We start from the raw sequence: 25,363 nt of genomic DNA, 5'->3' as shown, positions 1-25,363 counted from the left end.
TCTTCACTTCAGTTCTGTCTTAATTTGTTGTTGAGTCACTCTCCTCCTCTCCAAGCCCCAAAGTCAGTTCTGACGGGCTTCTGATTCTCTGCGCTCCCTTCCCTTGGGCAGGAAGTGAAAGGCAGACACAGTAATGAATATTTTTGCATTCTATAATTTCCAATTCCACTGCAGAATACACAGTGTATCTCACGCTCTTCTCTTTTAACCGGCATTGTACCAGTTGGTGGTAGGAGTAAAATTTTTATCTACCTGTAAGCATCTGTTCGCTACTTCTCTCTCCCCTGAGTGTCAGCTTCAGCTACCCCGCAGTTATCTCCCGCGTTGCAGGAATCTTGGAAGAATGACATGTTAAAAAGGGGATTTTCCTATCTCCACCAGTGTAAGGGGGAGTTTCTCAGGCTGCCACAGAAGCCGCAGATGAGAGCCCCCCGGGGCTGGCTGCTGGCTGACCATTCAGCCACAGCCGGCAAGACTCCCGCCACCTCCGGAGATCGGCCTCGCCCCCACAAACTAACCGGGAAACCTCTGGCTCGGGCTGTGCCCAGTCTTGCCTCGTGCCTAAGCTGTGCCAGCCCGGAGGGTCAAGGTCTGCTGCCCACTGCTACGCTTTTTTGTTTGAATGGAGGAAGCCAGCACAGGACCAGCCCTGATGGGCAGGCCCGCAGCTCCCACCTCAGATCCAAGATGCAGCATGGCTTCTAACTCGTCATCTTAGAATACAAATTCAGAACCACGTAAACTTTACCCTACCAGTTTCCATTTTCTGGTCTTCTCTCACTCTTTCCTGTTTCTCTCCCTGCCTTCCTCTCTTTTCAGTAACTTCTTACCTTCTGCAGAAACTGCTGTTTTCTGTCATGATTTTTGTCTGAATGTAGCAGGCAGAGACATCTAGCCACTGTGACACCCCCCAAGAACTTATTCCCCACCCCTTCCACAAATCTGCTTTTAGTAACGGATTTTGTGCCTGGAGAAGGCCTGTCTCTCCCAGAAATTGAACAGTAAGTAGATTTTTCCTCTATTTTGTTCCTCTTTGGTTTTTCTGTTGCATTTTTGTTCACCTCTGCCTTTGTTCTTTCAATTTAACCGAGCACATCTTGTGTCAACTCTGTTTTTCCCCTTACACTCCTCTTTCCTCACATGTGCCTGCATTCTAGTTTCCCGCACACTTTCTCTCCTTGTCGTGTAACAGTAGGGAAATTTTTTACTTTGCCAAGCAAGACCACAATTGCCTTGCTATGGCTGAGCTGATTAAAAGAAAACTCAAAGTAAATAAGAAATCTGATTTTTTGCTTCAGAACTAATAGCTTACCATTTCTCCCAGTACAAAATGACTATATAACTAAATGGGACACTTCTTGTCCAGAAATTCATACATAAATTCCATTATGGGAACAGAAGGAGGAACTTCACGGGAAGACGGTAAGGCTCTTGCACAAAAAAGATACTGTTCAGAAGACGGCTCCTACTACTTAAACTGGCGTGCTGCTTGGAACTGTGGCGTTTCACTAATTCATAAAGATATGGGCATTCAAAAGTTAAGTTCAAATTAAAATACTAAACTGCCGAAGTCCTGGACGCTAACAGCCATCTCGCGCGCTGGCGCTGCTCCGCCCGCAGAACGGTGCCGGCGGGTGGTCGGGCGGTTGTGAGGGCCGCTGAACCATCCTGACCGGGGTTCTGCTCTCTCAGCTCTGCTCTTGCGTGGAATTCCAAAACGCGTCCGGCATCCCGGGCTTTGCAAAACCAGAATGAAAACATTGGTAGCTGTGGAATAACAGCACAAAGCATGAAGTACTGATGCTTTTATTTCAGTCGCTCCTGACAGGCAGTTACTGATTTGAAATTGGATAGAATGTTTCTGTTATGTTTTACAAAGTAAGATCTTCAGTCTGAATTTTAAAACAAGTCAATTACTTCAGTACAATGAGGCTATTTCGGGGGATGAGCGCTATCTGTGCACACAGGCAGAATAGCTGTTTAGCACAGAAGATTTGATTAAATATGCAGTAAAACTCTCCATGAGAATCCATTGTATCTGGGCATTGCCAAGCACGGTAAGCTGATGTATTTTTAATAGTTCTTACACATTGCAAAATGCTATTCTCTCAGACAGACGCTCTGTGTACCCGCAAATTTAGAGGAAGCTGTAGCTGTTTAAAACAGGCTGGAAACAACGTAGTCCGTGTGAACACCATCTATCAGCCCAGCTCCGTTGTCATGAACAAACCAGCAAGGAACATTGACACCGTGCTTCGGATCTTTTCTGTAATCCTTCTGCCAGCCCCTGCAAGGGAAAGCACAGTCACGGGAGGGGCTACGGAAGCAGGAGCTGTGCTTTGACGAGGTAATGTTTCCTAAGTCTTTGCGAAGGACTTAATTATGTTTTACCTTGTTACTGTCAGTTCATTGTTTTTAACAATCATTGTGGCATCTGGTTTTTTGGGATCAGACCCAGGATGAATTTCAAGTATGGTGAAGTCAATTGGGTGGAAAAACTGTCCTAAAAATAGAAGCCAAAATTATAATTTCAGGCACATTCCACGCATTAGAACAGAAACAAATCAAACAGAAGCGCCACAATTTCTACACTCCCATGCCGTTTTCCACGTCCCCTCAAGGTACTGAATGGATAAGCAAATACCAAGTTTCTGTAAGGTTGAACATATGCCTACGGTATTATTTACTTTTTATAAACCAGAATTCTATGTGTATCATCTGGATGTAAGTTCCAACTTCTGAGTCCACAGCAAGAATAGCCTTTCCCAGATATCCTTCAAGATACACTCACTGCATGTTGTGTCTATTCAGTGGTATTTATTCCATACTCTCCAAGTCTTTAGCTTTTCTTTAAATCAAATAATGTGTTGATCTCTGAAATTTCTGGGTGTGATTATGCTCAGAACAAGGCTGACATCTAAGGTGTTCTCTCACTCCTGCCAGGATTAGCTTTTGCACGCTGTCTGGGCTGGTGCAGAATGCTGCGGGGGCTTTGAGTGCTATAATGAGCGTAGATTTTAGGTGACTTAGCGAAGTACAAAGGAAAAGTCAAAAATGATGAAAATAGTGATGCATAAGTCAGTGAACTGTAACATGGTGTACCCACATGTCATGTGGGCTCTTGCAATTTTCTTGCTGCTTGCAATTAATACCACAGCAGAGTAACTTCTGTGTGGAGCAGTCCTTTAGCCTGAGGAGACTGGAGCAGGAAAGCATAAATAACATTCTGTCCTTATTCTGCTCTTTTTCTGTCTTGTTACAGCACTTCCCATAATGCGTGACCTTAACGTACTGCCACCAACACCCTGGCTCGCTGTCCTCAGCCCTCAGCGTGCGTGCCGACACTGAGAACAGTAAGTTCGCAGCAGTTCATTACTTTCCACTCTGAGTAAACTTATTGACCCAAAATGAATGTTTGCTGCCCTCACCTGATTTTGTAAGTGCAAACTGGCAGGCAAGGGGAAAAGGCTGCTGTCTATGTATTTTCCAGGAGAGAATGCACCCCACCAAACCCAACTGCACTGGCAGAAAACAGGATTCAATGGGGTCAAAATTTTGATCCCTGAATTACCAACTTCGTCTTCTACTACAACAAAGAATGTTAGCTAACACGAGGAAAATCTCAGACAATACAAGGCGTTCTGTGATTTTAAAATATGCTATCAAATCAACATACACCTTAAAAACTTCTTTTCTTACAAGGATGCACTAACAGGTTTGGCAAATTTTGACCGAGCAAACACATGTATTTTCTCGGAGTGCTTGTACTTAGGAAAATGGTAAAAGGAGAGATAAGATAAAGATATCTTATCATCTTTCAGCTGAAAGAAGAAATCAAACCACCCAAGAGGATGGAGGGATAGGGCAGTAAGGAAAAACACCCAACCTGTAGGTGGGATTCAGCAAGATAAAGAGGTTTAAAGATGCCAGCGAGGACAATGGATGCTAGTGATAGCAGTAGCAGCAGAGGAATTTAAAAAAATATAATGCATAAATTCTGAGCCCATAATATTTTGTCAGAAATCTTAATAAGGCCAATCAACATCATCCCAGTTTCCTCCACTATCTTAGTCCAAAAGGCTAAGCATGAAATCGTGTCTACAAACTATGTAGCCTCATAAGGAAAGACAAGCACGAAAACACGAGATGAAGTCATACCTAATAATCCATGGGTCTGTTCAGACAGTTTATCACTGTCCAGCGTATACAGTCCTAGGAAGTCTTGGTGGAGAGGATGTTTCTTCCATACTTGGTGCAACACAATAACAAATGAGGCACCACTGCCCATTCTGAGCACCAGACTTTTTTTCCTGTTAATTATCAAAATTAAACTGAGGGGAAAAGAAAAACTTGACTTAGGACACTGTGCTTCCCAAAGTAAACAGCAAAGACAAGAAGAAACGTGTTCAACAAGCAAACATGGCCTTACAGATTGCTCAGTGTTTTCTAAAATGGAGGGTTTGCTGCCTAGTTGGCTCCATGTGAATCTCTGTGTGTTCACAGACAGTCCAAGACTCATACCAAATTGCTCTGTAAAAGGTTACCCAGCCTTTAAACTTTTCAGCAAGATGTTTCTACCAAAACTCGTCCTGTAACAGCCCAATGAACAACAGATAGGGTACTGATGCATAGATAAAGCACCTCCTCCTCAGTAATAACAATGTTACTGATAAAACCATCGCTTCCTTGCCTGGATGCTACCTGAAAACTTTTCCTTTTGTTTTTCAGAAAAGACAACTCCTGAACTGTCTAGGTTAGTGCTAGGATAAAGAAGATTTGCTTTGGATTGTGTTAGTGACATCATCAATGTGGCTGCCACAATAAAAAAAGAAGCAAGCTGCATGAATAACAGTTTTGCTCCAGTGCTCCTCCTGTTGCGGTGCCCTGCTTGGAGAAGGTAGGAACTTTGTTCCAGGTACACAATGAAAATGTAAGTGAGGAGGAGGAGGTGCTGCCCATTCCTTTTCTAAACTTCCTTTTGCACAGGTATAAATGATTCTGCAACAGATCAATCTCATGAAAAATACACCTGCTGACAGGGCAGAATGTACCTATTCTATAAATACCACAATTTCCATTTCATAAAATGGAGATTGATTACAGCACATTATTATGTCTTTGTTTGAAATATTACACACTACATCTAAAGTTACTCTTTAAGTATTTGCAAGACACTCTGCATTAAGCACAATACCAAATCTAGTTTTACCTTAGCCATAGTAATAGAAAATCAGGGAAAATTCTTCACTCACTTATTCCAAGCAGAGGAATTTATGAATAATCATTGCACAGTTACAGAACAAAGTAGAGAGCAGAATCCAGCAGTACCTGAATCAGCTTATTTTATATATTCAGACAACAAATCTTAAAAGTATATTATTGACCAACAGTAAAAAAAGTGTAGAAAGTAATACAGGAGCCTGATATTCTTTCTGTAAGCCTCACCCTTCTTGTTGCAAGGTGACGGAGTCCAGCCAGGTGAAACCTGTTTTTTCATTGCCATTCTGAATTGTGATCTTCTCAGGAGTCACTGTCAGTTTTAAATCCAGGTGCTTATTTGCGATGCCAAGTTTTCCGAAATATGTGTTTTGGATCTTTGCATCGCTATTTGCTTTCTTGTCACCAATGAGTTCTCCATTGACTGTGATACCTAGCATAAAAAGGAAACATCAAGTACTGTTTTCTAGACAGGACCTGAGCAACTGATGTCAAGGAGCGTCATGAAAATAAAACAACTCAAGGAAACTAATACAAATTGAAAAGTAGATCAGAACCACTTGTGCATGTTTGTGCCAAAGCAGAATAAAGCTCTCGGGGCCGTTCTGTAGATTTCCACAAAGAAAACAACCACTTCATTGAGAAAAGTTTAATATTCCCTGGAGCAGAGTCTGTGACGGGCACAAATAGCCTGTGTGCCACCGGTCTCTCTTTACCAGGTATTCCAGGAAATGGCAACCTAAGGATTATTTTATTGCTTGTTCTGCTACTCACTGAGACAAATTATGTCTCTCAACTCACAGTGGTTTTGAAACAAAGTTTAAAAGTTCATTTTGCTCCAAGAAGTGAAAACCAGTCATGGTAATGGTACCCTATCACAGCTACAGAAACTCCTACTAACTTCGCTGGGAAAAAAGCTTATGCAGTATGAAAGAGAGAAATAGCCTTTAAACATAGGACATGTAAGTATCCTGATTTACTGTATTTCAAAAAACTAAAAACTCACCTGTAACTGGGTCGTTTATTAAATTTAACACAGCACCTGGGTTTTCATTGATATTGAAACAAATGGCATCTTTTTTTTGTGGCACCGATATAATGAAGTGTGGATCTCCGTCAACTGCAAAGGCAAATCACTGGTATCCATATGGTTATACACAGGTTCGAAGTTCCACACGAACATTTAACGTTGTGGCAGTGGAACTGCTGATGCTGGGCACCAGCAGGAACTGGTCCCTGCATGAGCTGTACGCCCAGCTCAGTCCAGCCCATTCTCCAAAGCAGTGGTGGGGTCCCAAGGAAGCTGCTACCATCTACCCAAAGCGAACTACATCCTTCTCCCCCTCATCTTTCCCAGCCACGCAGCATGTATCCCGTGTCTCTGCACCTCTAAGCACTGATCTCTGAGGGCCATGAAAGTACTACTGAGGGTGGGAAGTTCACTTGAATTGAGAATAGGCAGTTACCAACACAAAGCCTAGCAGTGGGAAGGAGAGCTAAGAAAATGATCATATATCATCTCAGTGACCTGATCTTTCAAAAGCATTTAGAGATGTTTAAAGTAAATTAAAATACTAACCCCTTGGAAATAAAAAAATGGCTGCTTTTGTGGAAGGGAGTTACCTAAAAGACTGGTAATAATTGTGCAATTTAGTCTTAAATACCCTCTTCTCCTTCTAAGCAGACACTATTCAAACTACTCACCACTGGTGTACCATGTGGGGTGTGATGTATATAGGTAAGATACTTGTGGACCTGCAGAGAGTAAAGAAAAAAAATATTTGAAAAATTCTCGTCAAAATGGAGTACTTACACACTATCTGCAGAGTACATGTAAGATGTCAGGAAGTTAATACGCTATGTAAATTGCTAATTCCATCCTAGTTTTTAAAGCATACAGTCCATGGAATGAGAGTTTGTGCACCTTTTGAATCACGCAAAGCTTCAGGATAGAGACAGATTTCACTTATAGTCTAAACTGCTGTTTCCACAAGGCCCAAGTAATGTATCTGCAGGACACAAATGTCTCAGGCTTAAGGATTAAGCTGTCTATCAGCAAGATCATCCATTGAAAACTTTTGAGGTTTTTTTGATCTGTTTTTTTCCAGAATGAATTTAAGTCTTTTCAATAAAGACTTGAGAAAACTAGACAGAGACAGAGAGAGAGACTGAGAGAAAGAGAGACTGAGACTAATCTCCAGAGCAAAAACTTAAATCTAACTCTCCCACTTGCAGGATTGCCCAACCAGCAATCTGAAGGGTCAATTGCTGTCCGTCTCTCTTGAATAAACCAGTTTCTTTCTGTATAAGTAACTGAACGTATTAATTTAGCCAGAGATGCTGACATCATAGTCTCTTGCTTTATATAATTCCAAAGGAGATGCCAATTCAAGTCCATCCTCTGCTCTTGGGAAACAGCATTCAGGAAAAAAATGGTGGTTCGATGAACTGGCATTTACTCCTTTAAGGTATTTAGCTGAAACTTTTTCACCTGCTGTTGTTGAACAGTTCAGTGTGTTTCTAGCGCGAGCAGAATTTGGTGGTATTTGTTAAAATACAGTTGTAAACCCAGAAAAGTAAGTTTCTGTCTCTCTAGTAATTTCAGTTGTCTGTATCAATTTCCTGCAGACAGATGCTGCTTCATTCAGAAAGTTAAACTCATGACTTACCCGGCAGAGCAGCTGTGACATCCCGTGCTGTGAATGAAACAAATATTATTTTAGAGGTTAGAAAGAATAAAAAAAAAATCTCCCACTTCCTTCCTTCCACCAAAACTAACTCCAAAGTCTTGTAATTATGTATAAATTACCAAATATTTTAAAAAGAAAAACTTAGTCAAAACGGTTTATTTAGTACTGCACCAAAGCAAACGTCACGAACAGGCAGAAGGCACATCCTACTTTCCAGCAAAAATGTTCAGACCCCAAAGGCATGGGGTTTGCTCTCCAAAGGGCTGGGACAACGTGCTCGTCTCTGATTCCTCTGTGCCAACCCGTTCTAAACTGTACTACCGGGAAGTCATGAAGATTTACCCACCTGCTTCCACATTTTTCTAGTCTTCTACTCTTTTGACACCTGAAGCTATGGAGGGGTGTCTGAAGACAGGGATTTGGGCTGAAGAAGTAGCAATCACAGCGTCAATGAAGACATCTCTATACAAGAGACTCTGCTACACACAGATATCTGGGAGGCAACAGTGCTAGCCCTGGAAAGCAACTTCGTTGTACTGGGCCTGAATTTTGTGATGGTGGGATGCTGTAGTTATCAGGGATAGGAGGCACCATACCAAAAATGGTATTTACAAACCTTTCCAGCTGAAAAGTTTTTAATCTATTGGTAACACAGTCTTGATTTATTCATCAAGAATTTTATTAAAATATTATGTCCTAGATCAAGTAAGTGATGCATGACATCCATATCTAACAGTTAAAAATATTAAGTAAATTTAATAAGAAATGTACATACCTTCAGCTGTTACCACGGGCAGGTAAGAAATAAAAGGAAGAAAAAGAGAAATTTACAGTTTCAGTTGTATGATTAAACAGAAACGATTCTGATTCTGTTAAAACACATTCTAAGAAAAAAATTTTAAAATCATTTGACAATTCAACCAGGTATCTTCAGTATTTTATAATTCCATTTTTTCCCAATGATACAACTCAATATTTGTAGATTAGAAACACACTGAAAGTAAAAAGCTGTTATGTGGGGCAGCAAAACTGCAATTAGTTATGCAATATGACAAGAGCACTATTGGTAATTGTTTTACTGTTATGCCATTTCCAGAGTGCAAAATGTTCCCTATTGGTTTTACTCTTTTGTGGTTCTTGAGGCATTCGTGTCATTCTACTAATATTGACTGGATGATTCAGTAACTATCTGTGAATCTAGACTCCACGGTGTGTAAAAATTATTTTCTTTTCTTACACAGCAGCAGCATTTTGAGTATTTTCTCCTGTTACCACTCTACACTTTCTACATACAAAGAGGATTTATTTGGAAAGAAGTTCAGAAAAGGGCCTTTGTACTCCAAGCACCTGGAAAGGGAAAGCAAAGAGCTGAAGATCGTTCTGAATGGATGCCACTTCTGTCAGATGTTTGGGTAAGTTTTTCCATCTTTAGGAGTTCAGCCGTAAACTTTAAAGTCTGTATAGTGACTTGAATGTTAAATTAAACATAAAGTGTTTTTATGTCAGTATCCCATTATGATAGTCACAAAAAATAATGCAAAAATTTTATCAGCAGAATGCCTGAAGAATTACTCAGAATTGCAGGGCACTCAGCAGTTAATTGGTTTCAGGACTTACTCCATTTGAAAGAAAAACCCACTAACCTCCAGTAAGCATCTGTGTGATGCTAAAATGCCTTAAGTTACCATGCCAAATTCAGGAGGTGAGAAAGTTTTTCATCTGGAAGCTAGCAGAGAGCCCACACAGAGTCTAGGAGGAACTTTTAGGCGCAACAAGCAAAAGTTTTGCGAAAAAATAGTGGATGCTAATAGAAGAGACTGAAAAGCCTCCCAGGAGGTTTGTCAGACCTGTCGAATGAGAGAGAGATGAGGACGGCCCCACCAACACATACAGATGAGGGCAGGGTGGTGCTGGGGTGCAGTGAGCGGATAGCGCTGGCCTTACTTTGCTACAGAGGAGTAGAATCGTTTTGTTTCACACAAGTTAACCAAAGAGGCTGAACTGTACAAAAGTTTTACTGAGCATGGAGTTAATAATTAGCCAACGTATCAGAGGAGCTGAGAACAAATTCTGCACTTTCAACATAATTGCTTATCTTTCTGCAGTATATTTGAATACTGTGTTTTACAGATATAATCTCCACTTTTTTACAGCCTGATATATCCTGCATCAGGAAGAGCTCATGCAAATTTTCCCCTTTCATGTAGAAAGATTTTACTATATCCACCCCTAGGCTGAAGTACATAGAAAAGTAAAGAAGAAAGTGAGATGAAATAAACTGAATATAGCTGGACTATTAGATGACAAATGCTTCTTGGTTTTCATTTTTTTGATGCAGTATTTTACATATTTAGCTTAAAGTACACTACTTTTGTATTTATAGTATTTTGCCTGTATGATTTATTAATGAAGGACGGTTTGATGGAAATGAGCTTTACAATGAAAAGTAATTTTGCATAAACCATACATGTGTGAGCCTTGGCAAACAGATTTTTCAGATACATGTTTAAAACTGTGCCCACACAAAAGCCTTTCTTTAGGGGAATATCAAAGCAACACTTGGCTTCTCAAACAACGTAAAATTGTGAAAATGTCTATACCTTCAGTAGGTTTATCTGCAACCTCCTCTTGATTGTCAGAGTCTCCTGGCTTTGTTACCACCATGGATGTCAGTGGCGTTACAAACTTGTATTTCAGTGAGAGATCCAGGGCTTCAGCTGTAAGATTCTCCTTTTCTTCTCCTGTAGCTGCAATGCTGAATACAGGTAGAGACTCCTAGCATCAATGATTGCTAAATTACACACTGAACTCTGGATTAAATACTTTTCTTCAAAGTGAAGTCATTTCTTTGCAGCTAATTTATCAAAAAGGATTATTCGTTACAATCTATCCATGAAAAAGGCAAAACTGTGCTTTATATTTGCAATAATTTAGAATTGTTTAATTTGCAACCTGAAACAGGAATACTGAGGTTGGGGGATCTTCCTTACTGTTTTTTATGCTTTCCCATTGGCACCTCAGTGTGATGCAAATTTCAGCCTCACATTCTGACAGTTGCACCAGTCAGATGGCTCAACGGGTTCATAGCTAAGACATTATTCTAGATACAATTACCGTTTTTCCAGAAGTTGTTCAATGGTGAGATAAGCCCAGAGCCGTTCAATGTAGTCTCCAAATATGTATTCTTGTTCTTCGAAAGCTTTAGCTGTTTGCTCAGCATCTTCTTGTGTAGTATATGACAGGGCGTCATTAGCCTGTTAGGAATAAGGAAACTTCTCTGTATCATAAGTAGCCAGGGACTTCCAGAACCTCCCAAAACCAAGACCTTCACATCTGAAAATGTTATTAAATTGAAAAAACAGTCTGGTCCTACACAGCACTTGCCCAGGAAACTCTCAGTGTTTTATCAGTATCCTTGTTCCATTGCTTCTGTGAAGGTTAGTAGTGTACGCCGAAGGACATACTGCAGTTTCCAAATTCACATGGCGTTTTTGTTCATTAGAATTTGGCTACTCAGGATTTAAAGAACTTTGATTATGATGTCGATTTCATACAGGAGCATGTCCAATCAGATATGCTGGCTAGCTTACTAATAATACATTATTTGTATTTGAAATAAGCCTAATTTCATATAATGTATTTAATACACCACACTACATGGGGCATATATGCAGTTCACGTTATTTATGATAACATGATCTATAATACATCTGTGTTGTGTTTCTTGAATGTCAGGGGCAAATATTTTTACAGAATCCAGATCTGGAGAGGTATTTATATCACTTGGTTCATATTAGAAGTAGACTTCTATTTTAAGAGGAAGGCATTTCAAATACTCAGCTGGCTTATCCCTCAGTTTTCTTCACCCAGTGAAGACTAGAGTCTGTGAACACTGAACATTTGGCTTCTGAAAGAACCAGGTAAGGTATTTAGAGACTAAACTAAACAACAAAAAACTGTTAGCAAAGCTATTCCAGTCACACCGCACAAAGTCGTTCCAGAATGACCCTAGTATACCTGACTGAGTTAGGCAAGTAACTTGCAGTTTTAAAATCAATTACTTTGGCGCATTTAGTTTCTCACATATGCAGCAACACATCCTATCACTGAGGCAAAGAAATACTAGTAATTATTCTAAGTATTGCCAGCTTTGGACATTCAGACATTTTGCATACCTTACTTAAGTCACAGAAATCCATACTTACGCCTTCACCTCTCACATCCACGGTCAAACTGTTTTGGCTGTTGTCTATAAAGCGCCCAGCCACCACAATCTCAGACCCATCATAGAAATGCTTAAAATGGTTTTTAGTTAGGTCTGATATTTCATTTTCCGGGTAGTTCAACTCCACATCCATGAGCATGGGATTCGATACCTCATCATAAAAACCCTACAGGAAAAAAAAATAGGGAAAACATTTAAATATAATTGTTTGTTTAATTCATAGGAAGATCTGCACCCAGAAGCATCCTGCTATTTCAGCAATCAAAACTAAATGTGTATTTTAGAAGAAATATTTAAATATTAAGTCTCAGAGCACAAGGCCTAAAAATCTACAAATAATGGAAATGAGAAACTCTTCAGTCTCAGTAAAAGAGAGGAAAATTATATGAAAACAACATGGTGCAGATGACGATGTTCCATCAGTGTCAATCAAAAGGGATTCCAAGCTTCCCCCTGTCTGATAGAAATAAGTTTCCAGACCTATTCCTTGCAGAGACTGAAATTGCAACAAAAGTCAAAGGAGACTAGGTATTTGATTTGGGCAGAGATTGCAATGAAATCCAGTATCTAAATTCTTTGGTGAATTTTTGAATGGCTGCTATTGATTAGAATGTGAGAAGTAAAAAAGCTAAACTCTGTACTGCCTATACCTGTTCTCATGCCTTATACAACTGTAAAATGCTTCAGAAGTACGGTAAGGTACACTTGCTTGCAGTAAGTTCCTAAAGACGGAATATCTAAAGCCTTTATGCTCTGTCATCCTTCTCTTCACTTGACATGACATTAACTGTGTGATCTGTGAGGTATGGGAGATATAATGACTCCAAAGTGTCCTTCAGAACCATGACCTGTGTCACCCTATGCCAAGTTTTGAACCCTCTTCCATAGCACACAGTATCTCCCTTTCACTGTCCTTCCACTTTCTGCTTATACAAGGGAAGGGGAAGATTAAGTGTAACTAATGTTCGGATTACAGCAGACTCTTGAGTATCTCAGAACCAGATTATGCTTTGGGATTTTGATTACTGCAAGATAAGAATGTCTGTACGGTTATCTGCATTAATGTATCTCTCATCTAATTTAAGTGGTGATTATTGTACCTGAAGCTGTAAAGCTGCATCAGAGTCAGCATAAATCCGACGGGCCAGTCCTTTATTCTCCAGTGCCATCTTCTCCAAGAAGCTGTAGTCAACACCATAGCCAAAACCAAGATTGTATAAGGGATATCTTCCTTCAATGGCTTTTTTCACATGTGCCTGAATGTCCTGAGTATTTGATATGCCTGCATCAAACCAGAAAAAGTCTGAGTTTTCTTCATAAACAGATAAAATTATCAGAAAACAAAATGTGGCTAGTCATGTTTGGATTCTTAGGAGGCATTATCAAAAACTTGATTTAGTAGTATGATGCTGGTATAGTAGCATTTAAATCGTGAAAGCATCCAGAAGTCAAAGATGGAGGCAAATCTGAACTAAGCATTTCTTTGTTAGTTAATTCACTCTCTTTATTATTCCATCCAACACAAACTTACCTACGTTTGGTTGGCCGTCTGTTAACATGATAATTATAGAGGCACTTCTCTTGGGTACAAGGTTTGCTTCATGAGCATCATTCAGCATATCAATTCCCCTCATTATACCACCATATAAATTTGTCACTACAAGGTAAACATAGAAATTTGGTTTCAGTACAGACAGTCAAAATAAAGGCCCATTTTTCACTGGAATCTGATGAGATCTCGTTACAGTATGAAAATGAAAGATTTGGGTTTGCAAGCAAGGGGATGTTTAGATAGAAAAGTGCCTGGACTTTGGAAACCTAAGGAAAAAAGATGTCATGTTCTGAGTAAATTTCAGCTTTCAGAGTGTCTCATCAGTAATTAAAAAAAAAAAAAAAAGCTGTAGCATTGTGTTCACAGACTGAATTGATGAATTAACTTACACAACAACCTGTTGGCAAATCCAGTAAAGTACTTACGGCCTTCAGTGTCAATGCCCCGAACAAACTTCCTTGCTTCATCCAAATTCTCAGGAGTGGCCTTGATTAATGTTTCTTTCCAGGTGTGTACTTCACTACCAAACAGTATGAAATTGAAGAAGTCATCTTCTTTAATGTCATCTAAGATTTTTAGAAGTGCTTCTCTTGTCTATGAGACAGAGAGATTTAAATGTATGGTTCAACATTTAATGAAATAGGTGCTTACAGATTTTACATAACTAATCTCTCAGCATTTGGGTATTTTTAACTTTTAGATGGTATGTCGTGCAAAAATTCTGAGCTTGTTCTGTCCTTCCCAGTCCCTGTGTCTATTTCAGAGTAACTCTAGTGAAGTCAGCCAGTTGCAATGACAGCTGGTAAATCTTTGTAGCTGAGAGGAAAATCAGGTCTGATGTCATAGATCATGGCTTACACTGAGGTAAGCTGGCATGGCAAATTGAAACTGATGGGAAATGGGTAGCTACAGGTCGGGGGAGAAGCTCATACCGCAAGCCAGCATGGATATTTTGATGCAGCACCAAAACCTGAAAATTCTGAGCTTTAGCTTAGAATGAGCAATCCTAACTATGAAAAGAGCTGCCACTTCCCACAGGAGACAGAATGAACAACATAGATAATGCACATAATGCTGTATGTGCAATTCAATTTTGGAACTTTCCAGTACACGTGACAGAGCTCTCTGGAAATGTTGATATTGAGAATTTTGAACTAGTAATATTTGTAAGTAAGTAAATATAGCCAAAATGCACAGAATTTCATTCTACAGTGATGCTTCAGACTCGTACTTGTGGTACTGAGCATTAGAGAGGTCACAGCATGAAACCATGTGGTATAGCTTAAGCAGCACATATGCACCATAAGCCACCATGTCCCTTCCATCACAACAGAGGCTATTCCATTGGGACTTTATAGTAATGTAGTAACTTACTTGTTCTATTTCTCTTCCAGACATTGAGCCACTAATATCTATTATAAAAACAACGTTCTTCGGCAACTTTGGAAGACTTGTTGGTGCAAAGAAGTGTACAAAGTAGCCATTGACAATCTGAAAAATAAAATGTAAAAAGACTTTTGTATATTCTAAAGGTAAAAAGGATAAAGAAGAAATTACTTTCATTTAGCTCCTGAGTGGACTAACAGGCTTTAATGGCCCTTACTAGTCTCACCTCCATCCATGGGCTCAGGAGCTCCATTTAAGCACAAGCCTGGTCCTTTAGTTCCTGCCTGAGCTATGCTGTAAGAATACCTGTCTCCAGCTGTGTCACAGCCATGTCTGTTCCTGTTCCTGGACTCTGCTGATCTGGATCCCACCCAGCAGACTGATTTCCCGCCTTGACCTGGGGCTGCCTCATCACCACAAACTTATCTGATGACCTGGACTCTCAGCTGAATTTGATGGCCATCTCTGAGTCTGCCTTGCTCAGGTACTGTGGGGAGGGGGCTCTTGGATGGCAAAGCCCCTGTGCTGTCAGCTGCGTTGTCACACTCATCTCCTTGACCTTTAGGGAACAGCTGACCCTCGCTGCTCCCTGACCTCTACTATGCAAGCTAAGCTGTTCAACAGTTCAAAATTTTCAGCTGTCAGATTTACCTGCAAATTATCTGGAGTTGTTCTTTTCACATCGTATCTTACAGTAAAATCCCCATCCAAGACAGACTGTGAGCAATTTGCACAGGTTCGCTGCTGATCAAGAGTTGGCTTGAAAGAGATATGCCCCTGAAAAGAAAAGCCGTAATTAGATCCGAACCTTAATAGGTGAAAATTTTCTACAGAACACAAAGAAATTTGCATTTTTGTAAGACCATCATATTTATATTCACAGACATGAGTATAACCTGTTTTATCAGGTTAGCTATTAGTTTGTATGCAAATGTATTTATATATTTATTGATGGGTAACTGATATGTGAAGGCTGCTATCTAGAGCTTTCTTCATACATTTACTTCCCCACCTTCCTTGGTTCAGCCCTCCACTCTGAACAACAGCTTTGATAATGCTGTCGGGCAGCCTATTGTCCTAGGAATCCTATCACCTCCACACATGAGAAAACTACCTGTTACTGACTCTGTTCTTCTGTAAGAAAAAGTCTTATCGGCATCCAGGTTTACAACTGCTGCTGTGGGCCAAGGCGTACGAGTTTGGGTACAGTACCACGCTGACAGCTATGTGGCTTCTGAACTGCATGGAGATGGCCTTCAACTTGCTAGCTTGGAATTCAGAGCTCATTTGCACAGACAAGCCTTTACTGCATTTTCTCTATTTTTTTTCCTCTCACCTCCATTGCTAGCACTGACATTATTATTTCAGACTTATAACCGTAATATGTAAATTATGGAGTGTGGTAGTCATCGTACCTTTTTCTCTGAAAAAGTTTTTTTAATGATATTTTGTAGTTCATTGGTGATGAATGTTCCTTCTGCTTCCAGCTCAGTGATACCCTGGGGCTCAAAGATGTTTACTTCAATCTAAAATATTAATTGAAAATTCATTGTCATTGATTACCCCACAATATATCAACTTAGCCATTTAGAGAAGGATCAGTAGGCAACTACAGATGTGAAAGAGGGATTTTCGTAAAAGCAAAAGAAATTTACTTTTGTAATTCATAACAGCAGTCCAAATCCACACTTGTGTGGACACACCATCAGCCAAACAGGCCTTTTTATACATAGAAGTCAAAAACAAAGCTAGAAACAAATAAACCTTAATAGAAATATAACTTGCTTGAAAGCTAGACACTGGAATTTTATAAAATGTCAATAAATATTCAAGTCCTTCAAAAATATAACCCAGCCATTAGCTGTGAGTTGTACCTAACTTCGACCTATATTTCAGCATGCCTTCTGTCACAGTGTGTTTAAAATTAGGCTGCATAAACTCTTGTAGATGTTGAGTTTTGTAATGACTTTTACATAGCATTTTCTGGGCACACAAAGAATAAAAATTTTGCCTTAGATCTGGGTTTTAGCAAGACAGATAGGAGTGATCAAAGACATGTTCTGGCACACAAAAGCCACAGTATTCTAGAATGCAATATATGTATCACTGTAATTTAAGATGATGTAATTTCATGGTGGTGAGAGAAAGGTGTAGTTTATGTTATAAAGGCATTTATAAAAGCTATTAGTCTTCCGTTTTATCCCAAGGGATCATAATGGCTTTTTCATGTTTCCATACATCGTTTGTTTTGGAGGCTTAGTAGCTGCGCCAACTTGTCAGGCTTACAAATAAAAACCTGCACTAAAGCATACTGGTGTGGACTCCCCAGTGACTCATTGTAAATATCATCATGGGCCTTTAGCTCACCTGTGAACTAACGGGAATGACCATGGTACTCCACTTTCAACAGGTGTACAGAATTTCATCATCTCTTAAGTTACAGACCAGTTTGATACAGTTTGCCATTTACCTCAAAATCTTTGACAAGCTGCTTCGGTTTTACTTTGATGAACATCTCATATTTTCCAAACTGTCGCTTCAGCAGTTCCTCATACGTGAGTTCAAAAGTGACTTTACTGGCTGCTTCAACGTTGACTGAGACAGTGAATTTTTCTGTTTTTCTTCCTGAAGCTCTGTATTTAAGCAGGTAAGAAAAGGAATATCTATCCTCTTTCACAATATTTATTGTTTGGGTTGATGGAATATGATTTTCAAAAGTGAGTAAAACAATGATAGGAATTTTGATCTATTGCCAAAATCATACTCAAATTGTAGAATTTATTAAAGTTTCCCAGTGAGCTTAATCCCAGGAACAGGTCACACAAAGTCAGTGAAAGCTGCAGAAACAGTCTTTCCATAATTGCAGATACAGCCTAAGTAGTCTGAGGTTGTATCTCCTTTTTATAATTTACACTACAATAACTCTAACTTAATGATTGTTCTTTGGTCCTGTAAAAAACAAACTTCAGCAATATGCCAGAACAAAGTATTTCCAATCTCACAATTTGCTATGGGATGATGGTGTGGAAGCCACACAAGACATCACTCTTACTTGACAAGACCAGCAGTCTGTCCCTTTGAAACGGCCTTCTCATACTGCTTTTTTGCAACTTCTTTTTCCTTTATAGTTCCAGGATAAGTGACGCCATCAATTGTCCTGCAGATGAAAAAGTCCTAGTTTAGCTGAATGGTTTGCACCAATACATGAAAAGTTACTATAGGTTATTCTCTGTTTATTGCTTGGTTTGCTAAAAAGCAGTTTCAGGAATCTGATCTTGCCACGATTTGAGCATTTTCACTGAAGCTAGTCTTCTCAGTGAATTTAGCTGGAATGAAGAGTTCTGTGTGCAGTATCTTAAGAGAATCTAAACCAATTTTTACTTTGAAAATGAATTAGATCGAAACTGGGCTGAGAACAACACTACTTACACCTGCCATTTTCCTAAACTTCAGCAGCTTGACCATCTCGCCTCATCTGATCCGACTCTCTGGATGAGACTTAGCTGTCCAAATGTAGCTGTCTACAGCTGAACATTTCATCATTAGACTCCTTTCACCATAAAAAAGGCACTTCTCATAGGGGATTCATCTCATCCTATAATAAAAGTTCTAGCATGCATTAAGAGTAGTTGTGCCCTAAAATCTACTGGCTTTTTTCACTGTAAATAAAACAGGCATAGTGTGATTAGCAGAGATGGACATGTCTAAACTGACTAAACCCCATAATGGTGTGAGAATTGCATATCATTGCAACTACAGGTACAAATGTAATGGAATAATTCTCTCTATTTCCTGTCTTTCATTCAAATACAAATTTTAAATGAAGAGATAAATTAAGCTATCAGGGAAATTAAGTAATGGAGCTTCTCTGGTTTAGTAACACCAGAGTAAGTGGTATTTCTGAAAAGGTTAATGGATCTCCAGAGAAGGTCCCCCATTCCCTAAGGTCCATGATGATGAATAGAAATAACTGAAAATTAGTCATATTTTCTATAGATGTACCAATGTTTGCCTTTCTCCAAGTATCTTGCATGTTAAGTTAATAGTACTAGAATATTACCCAGGAGGCATTTAGAAATCTATCAAATGGCAAAGTAAAAATGAACATCTGGGTTCAGTTTCTCCCAGTTGCATTTGCACAGATTTTTAGTCTTCTCTAACAATATCGTAAAGATTACACACATGCTGAAGTTGGTAATGAAGGCTGTCTTAGGGAGTTCAACATCAAAGAAGACTTCTTTGTGCACATTTCCACGATTGACAGCTCGACTGGTGATGACATTGTGGGCAAATCGAGAGGTTATTTTACTATCAATTTTCATGTTATAGATTTCTATCCCATTGACAACCTGTAGATTGAAAAATGAAAAAAAAAAAAAAAAAAAAAGAGCTAGCTGTTACACTGATGTCTGCATTAGCCAAAATCATATTTTTAAAAAGAAACCATAGCAGGACTTTCTATTGTTCCAAAGCAAAACAGGAAAGACCTAATTGTAAGAACTGGAGCACAGCTGTGTTTCCTTGGATCTCTACCACATTGCCATGGTGCTATTCCATGAGGTATAACTATAGCGTCTTTAACAAACTACTACCACCACAGCAAAGATACTGCCATTACAAGAATGACTATTTTTTTCCTCTGCTGAGACTGTGACTTTTGTTTATGGTTAGTCAAAAAGTCCACCAACTCACTGCTGCCTCGCTCTATTACTGACTAATTATCACTTGAGTGGATGACTCCTAGAGCAGGGATGCGAGTAGTCGTCTTGTTTAAAAATAGACCTTAACAATTCCAGATGGCTCCAAATTTGATTCTATGGTATTCCCAACTTCCTCACAACTGAGGCTCATTCTTTAAACAAGGAACTGCGTAGGGCAATACTTATTTTTGCTGAACGCTCAGTTATAAGGTTGCTGGAGACTATATGAAAGCATAGGTAAAAACAGACGTGACTCCTTGGGCAATGCCGCAACAACAAGGTCTGCTTCTTGCAGCAAAACCAGCACTGGAAAGAACCTTCAAGTTTTTATGGTGGGCCTGATCTCTAGTTGGTTGATTAAAGAGGTCCCCAAACAATCAAAGCATTCAAGCATTGCTGAACTGGAGTCCAGGTGCCAAGTGGAATCAGCCTCAGAAATGAGGTCTCTCGCCTTCCTTAGAAATAAGTACAACATAAAATAAAAGTAAAAATAAAACCAACATAGAATGGATTTCTGTTAGAGATACAGAGGTGACTTCAAACAACTTTGCTATTTATTCAAATACAACGAGGTTAAAAATCATTTGTTCATTCTCTTTCCTTGTCCAGGAGTTTCCATCAGAGCTTGGAAAGGAACTGTCTAGTTAGTCCTACTGCCTAAAACAAGCAACTCTGGGCTACTCCCCTTGTCACACACACTCAGCAATATCCATTTGCTCAGACTGGACTCACAGAAACATGTTGTGAACGCATTAAGAATATTCTTGTCACTAAAAATCTTTCTCAGTAGCCCGGACAAAACCAAGCCTTACTCACCAAGTCATTATCAGCACTTCGCTTCTGTAAAGAGAAAAACAGGAAAAAAATCATGACTAAGGTAGGCAAGCTGCATTTAGAAATAAATCACTTAGCACCTATGTAGTTGGCTTCTGCTTCCAAGTAAAACAAAGTTGTCCAGGAGAAGGAAGGCTTGAAAAAGGTCCTCATTAGTAAGCGAAAGTAAATTTGAGGGAAGACCAAGTAAGGCATCTGAGGCCGGTAATTGTTTTGCTTACAGCATTCCCAGTTTTGGTGAATCTTTGGGTTTTTATTTAACGTTAGTGCACCTTAAATACCGTGGGTTTGAAAGATAAGTTAAACTTTGCATGATACTGATTTTGTATTTTGCTCATGTGACAAAAGAAGTAGTTTTCTTCCAGCTTTAAAACTATAATGGACCTCTTGACAGATGAGAGGAGAGAGGAAAAGAGGCTTGAATGCTCAGTGCCACTTATATTTAGATGTTGTTGAGACTAAAGAACACACGAAAATCTGCTTAATGTGGCTTCCTTGGGTATAGGTTGGCTGTGTGGCGACATCAAGGTAAAACCAGAATATATTGTCCTGATATCTTTTTCCTGGGAATTCCTGGTTCTGGGTCCTGTGTTATATCTTTTGTCTTTTCAAACTAATTCTCCTTTGGAAGAAAAAATGGGTTTGTATCAAACCGTAAAAAAACCCAGTTTGCACACTTTTTTCCAGTCACACACACACATCCAACCTATCAGGCAGACCCACCCTTGTACTTTTTCAGACTCACTCCTAATTTTTTCCTGTTTCACCTCAATAGCCTTTCATTCTAATGTGAATAGGTAAGATGGTAATTCAGCAGGCTTAGAGAGAGGAGAGGCGGTCAGTACAAAAGGCTGCATGCAGGAGAGAAAAAAAAAAGCCGTTAGAACTGGTCTTTTGGCATATTTGCTCCCAGAGTAGGTGCAAATATCAGAAGCTCCACAAAAACACCGTGTACTATCTTCTGAAAGAGAGAACAGGCTTCAAACATACATACTGAATCATGTTAAACCAACAGCTTGTGTAACTCAATTCCTGTAAGCTCGGCTGCAAATACCTTATCTCTTTTGGCTCTAAGAGCCTCATGGGTCACTTTTTGTGCAAGCACGTTTAACTGCTCCACCAAATGGAGGCGTAAAGACAGAATAAAGTATCAAGTCAGATACACATCTCAGGCAGATTTAAGGCTTTTCTTACATTTCACAAGTAGGAGTTTTACAGGTTGGAAACTGAGACACAGAGGGATGTTTTTTATTTGTTTTGGAGTTTTTTCCAAGACACTATACTAAATCTATGGTAATGCAAGGTTTTGGGAGGGAAGCTTCTCAACTTTTCTAAGAGTCTGGCCAAAAAGACTGTGTATGTTTCTCTAGGTTCATCTTTCAAACTGTTATTGCCATACAGGTGATTTGTGTGTGTACGTCTCTCCTGTTTCACACACCTATGTGGGCTTTTTGAATGCCCATGTTACAGTACGCACCAATTCAAATCCTTCCTTTCCAAGACTGAAATTATCTTTTTTATATCTACACTGTCATTACAGCTGATCATTTCCCCTTACAAACATGACTCAGGTATGGAGCCTGGAAAATGAAAAGCTGGAAGTCACTGAAATGTCAGTTTGTTTGGTACAAACTTCTCCTTAACGTGGAACTACCAAGCAGTTTAAGAACACAAAAAAACTATTCTTTAGTTACAAATTCTGCAATTCTGTCTACTACCACCGAAATTAAAAGATATTTTACCTGCATTTGTTTTCTACAGAATTGCTCTTGTGCACATTCTTTATCAGAATTAGTAGTTTTGAAAGAGTCCTGATCTGATTCTGTAAATATTTTGGGGGTTACTCTGCCACTTTCATTGAAAAAGAAAATACAGAAAAATCTCTCAGTGAAAGGTATTAGTTGCTTTGTACGTGGGCTGATCTTCAATGAAGATACTCAAAGCTAGCTCGACATTTGTGCACTGGGAGTGGACTAGGTGAGGCTGTGATTCTGTGATTTTTTTCTTTTTCATTCTTAGTGATTCATTTGGATGTAGCTAGAGACTTCACTAACATCAAAGCCATTTTAAGCTATGTGGGCAGAAAGTAATAGTGTCCCATTAAAAAACACGGTATGCAATTCTATCCTCTGCCTTGTGTAATTACAGTTACTTGATAAAACCTTCTATAGTATTTCCACGTATTTGCCAGTTGCACTAATTATTACAAATTTTTTTCAGTTCTGTAATAGTAACAAATTCTGCTTTTGTTTAATACTGTCTTCTTGTGGCAACAGCAAAGAATATAGTGCAAAAAATCTATAAAAATTGGAGAGTAAAAGAGGAGGAAAAAAGAAATCTGAACTCCCAAGAAAATACACAGGGAAAAGAGGGCTCCCATTACAGTATCTGCTGAAAGAAGCCCTGATTTTACAGACTGGGAAACTAAAACACAGCATGACTAAAAGATTCAGCAAAGACTGTACAGTTAACTTGAAGTGACCTCCGGGAATTCACAAAACTGAACAAGGTATTTCCACATATCCCTAAGTACTACATAGGAAAAATAAAGCATGAAAATTATTTCCAAATCTACAGCAACATTAAAGACTTCATCATCCCAAGTGATGCCAATTAGAAATCACAGAGAAGAGACCATAATGCAGCTCAGCTATGAAAACTAAACTTCCTCATGAGCTATGTAGGAGGCTTGCTACTGCCAAAGAGAGAGGGCTGTAAAAGGCAGGCTGTACCACTGCTACCCGCACTTTGAATGGTTTGAGTATGTAGTTCTAGGAGCAGTTTTTAATCTAGAAAAAGCTTTCTCACCATTAGTAGCTGCATGCATAGGAACAAGGTGTACAAGTGCACATAGGGATCTTTGATTTGGATTTTTGTTCAATTTTCAGCAGAATTGGGTCTGCCAATTGTGTTTACCTGACTGGCTTTAAAAGCGGCTTTGACAGCTTGAATGCCATCAGCCAGACAAACTTCCAGCCACGCTTCATCACTTCATCATTCACTTCACTCCTCACTGGCATACTACGTGCTCAAAGGAGCTAAGACAGGGATGGGGACTGAGACCTCCACACTACATAGCAATCTCCTCCATTTCAATCAAATTACACTTGTAATTACACTTGTTATACAACAAAACTGGGAGAATCAACTGACTTATCTGCATGTACGGATGGAGCATTGCACAGAGCTTTGGCCATTTTCCATTGAGAAAGGATTTAGCATGGCAAGACATACAGAGAACAACAGGTAGTCTGGTAATCAGGAGGAAAAAGCTACATTGTGTCTGGGCTACACAGTGGTCAAATAATAAGAATCCATGGCATCTCCAATGTGCAGCAATAAATCTCAAACTGATTTTTAAAAGTTAGATTATATTATTGTCCTGATTTTCAAAGAAAAAGTCTTGGCAAAGACCATAACCCAATCAACAGAAATTGAGAGTAAAATTGCATGCTCCCTAAAGAGATTGGCCCTCTGTAACTTTTTGCAGTATGAGAGAGAAAGGAAAATAATGTAGAGGTGAGCAGCAGTGGCTGGCAACTTAAATGAAGAAAATTGGGCAGAACATCAGGAAGAACTACCTTATTCAGAGAGCCGGTCAAAACCAGAATGGCCGCTTTGAGGCAGAGATATATTTCATGCAATGGTAACATGCAAATCCTTTGACAAAAATGCTACCACGTCACTTGCGTAGTGAAAATATTTATCTGGATGCCATGTTATATCTGTTTTCTGCTTCTTGGAGGCATCTTTTCATGGATATTTTGCATTGTTTTACAGCTGCTAAAGTCAGTTCCCTGGAACCATCAATTGTTTTACACATTTAAATGTAAGACCATTAAAACATTTTACCCTTATGTAGTGATGACAGGGAAAACACAGGAAAGTGACGCTTTTAAAAAGAGAAATAGGAGAGCTTCTTCAGAGCTGATTCAAAACTGAGGCTGATTAGAGGTAAACTAGTCCGAGTCCCAAGTCTGATCTTGTGTTCACTGGCAAAAGAGAACACAAAGCTCCCGGTGGCAGCACTGTATGAACTCTCTGATAAATGTTGATAAATGGCATGAAGTTAATCTATGAAGAATGGGAGCCGCATACATGGCTGATTACTTACCTGGATGTTTCTGACATGCGTTACCAAAAAGTCTGAAGATGCAGGGGCAGGAATCAATAATAATATACAAAGCAACAGATGGTTTTCCATTTTGGAAAAAAGTAAGGTTCCAATCTGAACAACATGCATAAGTATATAATGCTTTGTTTACCGAGTGTTAATAATTAACCCAGTGTGAAAAGTGGGATTAAACATTAGGCATTCAAGTAAAATCAAATACTGAATTTTGAATTTTCATAATCTGCAGAATACTGTTACAAAATACTGTTACAGAATTTATGGAGTATTACAGCAATGCCTCATCTATGTAATACCTCCAAACAAAAGTTCAACAGCCATTTCTGTACAGACAACTGAGATTGATCTCTGCTCCAGACTCACCTCTTTTCCAAATGAAAACCGTCAGCCTTCTGATACCTTCTTAAAGGCTGTCCCTGGCTCACATTTATTGCGGCCCTAACAGAGCTTGCAGTCTTTTAAACCCATTTATGTTCCTCTTCAAAAACTACCTCCTGTAATCCTGGATATCACTCAGGTACCCGACCTAGGCACCGTTATTTGACACGTGTCCTGACTAGTCCAGAAACTTCATATTAGATGCCTTCCTATCCATCTTCATGACGGAAACCCAGGTCCAGGCTCCAG

At 39.3% G+C, this 25,363-nt stretch overlaps 1 protein-coding gene and 1 long non-coding RNA gene across 2 annotated transcripts; one reads left to right on the top strand and one right to left on the bottom strand.

The window, feature by feature from the left end:
- Positions 1-1,790: 1,790 nt before the first annotated feature.
- On the bottom strand, positions 1,791-24,814 carry LOC104336622 (inter-alpha-trypsin inhibitor heavy chain H3-like). Its single transcript, XM_075432345.1, has 21 exons — positions 24,719-24,814; positions 20,587-20,610; positions 19,253-19,419; positions 18,123-18,227; positions 17,541-17,703; positions 16,486-16,596; positions 15,722-15,847; positions 15,059-15,175; positions 14,110-14,278; positions 13,664-13,789; positions 13,233-13,414; positions 12,113-12,298; positions 11,022-11,161; positions 10,508-10,662; positions 8,293-8,331; positions 6,922-6,963; positions 6,224-6,337; positions 5,446-5,650; positions 4,159-4,331; positions 2,392-2,503; positions 1,791-2,287 (listed from the first exon to the last, which is right to left on the bottom strand). Exons 1-21 carry the CDS (start codon positions 24,806-24,808, stop codon positions 2,158-2,160), a joined length of 2,676 nt encoding a protein of 891 aa, XP_075288460.1. The 5' UTR covers positions 24,809-24,814; the 3' UTR covers positions 1,791-2,157.
- LOC142362669 (uncharacterized) lies at positions 3,267-9,343 on the top strand. The gene is made up of 3 exons (XR_012765217.1): positions 3,267-3,353; positions 4,729-4,897; positions 9,149-9,343. It is a non-coding gene; the product is annotated as an uncharacterized LOC142362669 (long non-coding RNA).
- Positions 24,815-25,363: the final 549 nt, after the last annotated feature.

This window comes from Opisthocomus hoazin, chromosome 11, assembly GCF_030867145.1.
Source record: "Opisthocomus hoazin isolate bOpiHoa1 chromosome 11, bOpiHoa1.hap1, whole genome shotgun sequence".
Classification (NCBI taxonomy): Eukaryota; Metazoa; Chordata; class Aves; order Opisthocomiformes; family Opisthocomidae; genus Opisthocomus; species Opisthocomus hoazin.
Note: the sequence above shows the minus strand (reverse complement) of the source record. Positions and strands in the feature narration are given on the sequence as shown.

Bases quoted from the DNA above. Each gene is read 5' to 3' on its own strand.
- LOC104336622 (XM_075432345.1), bottom strand. From the start codon at position 24,808: ATGGAAAACCATCTGTTGCTTTGTATATTATTATTGATTCCTGCCCCT. The intron at 20,611-24,718 runs GTAAGTAATCAG...TTCTCTTTACAG, and splicing joins CGCATGTCAGAAACATCCAG to AAGCGAAGTGCTGATAATGA. The intron at 2,504-4,158 runs GTATGACTTCAT...TTCTATTTTTAG, and splicing joins ACAGACCCATGGATTATTAG to GACAGTTTTTCCACCCAATT.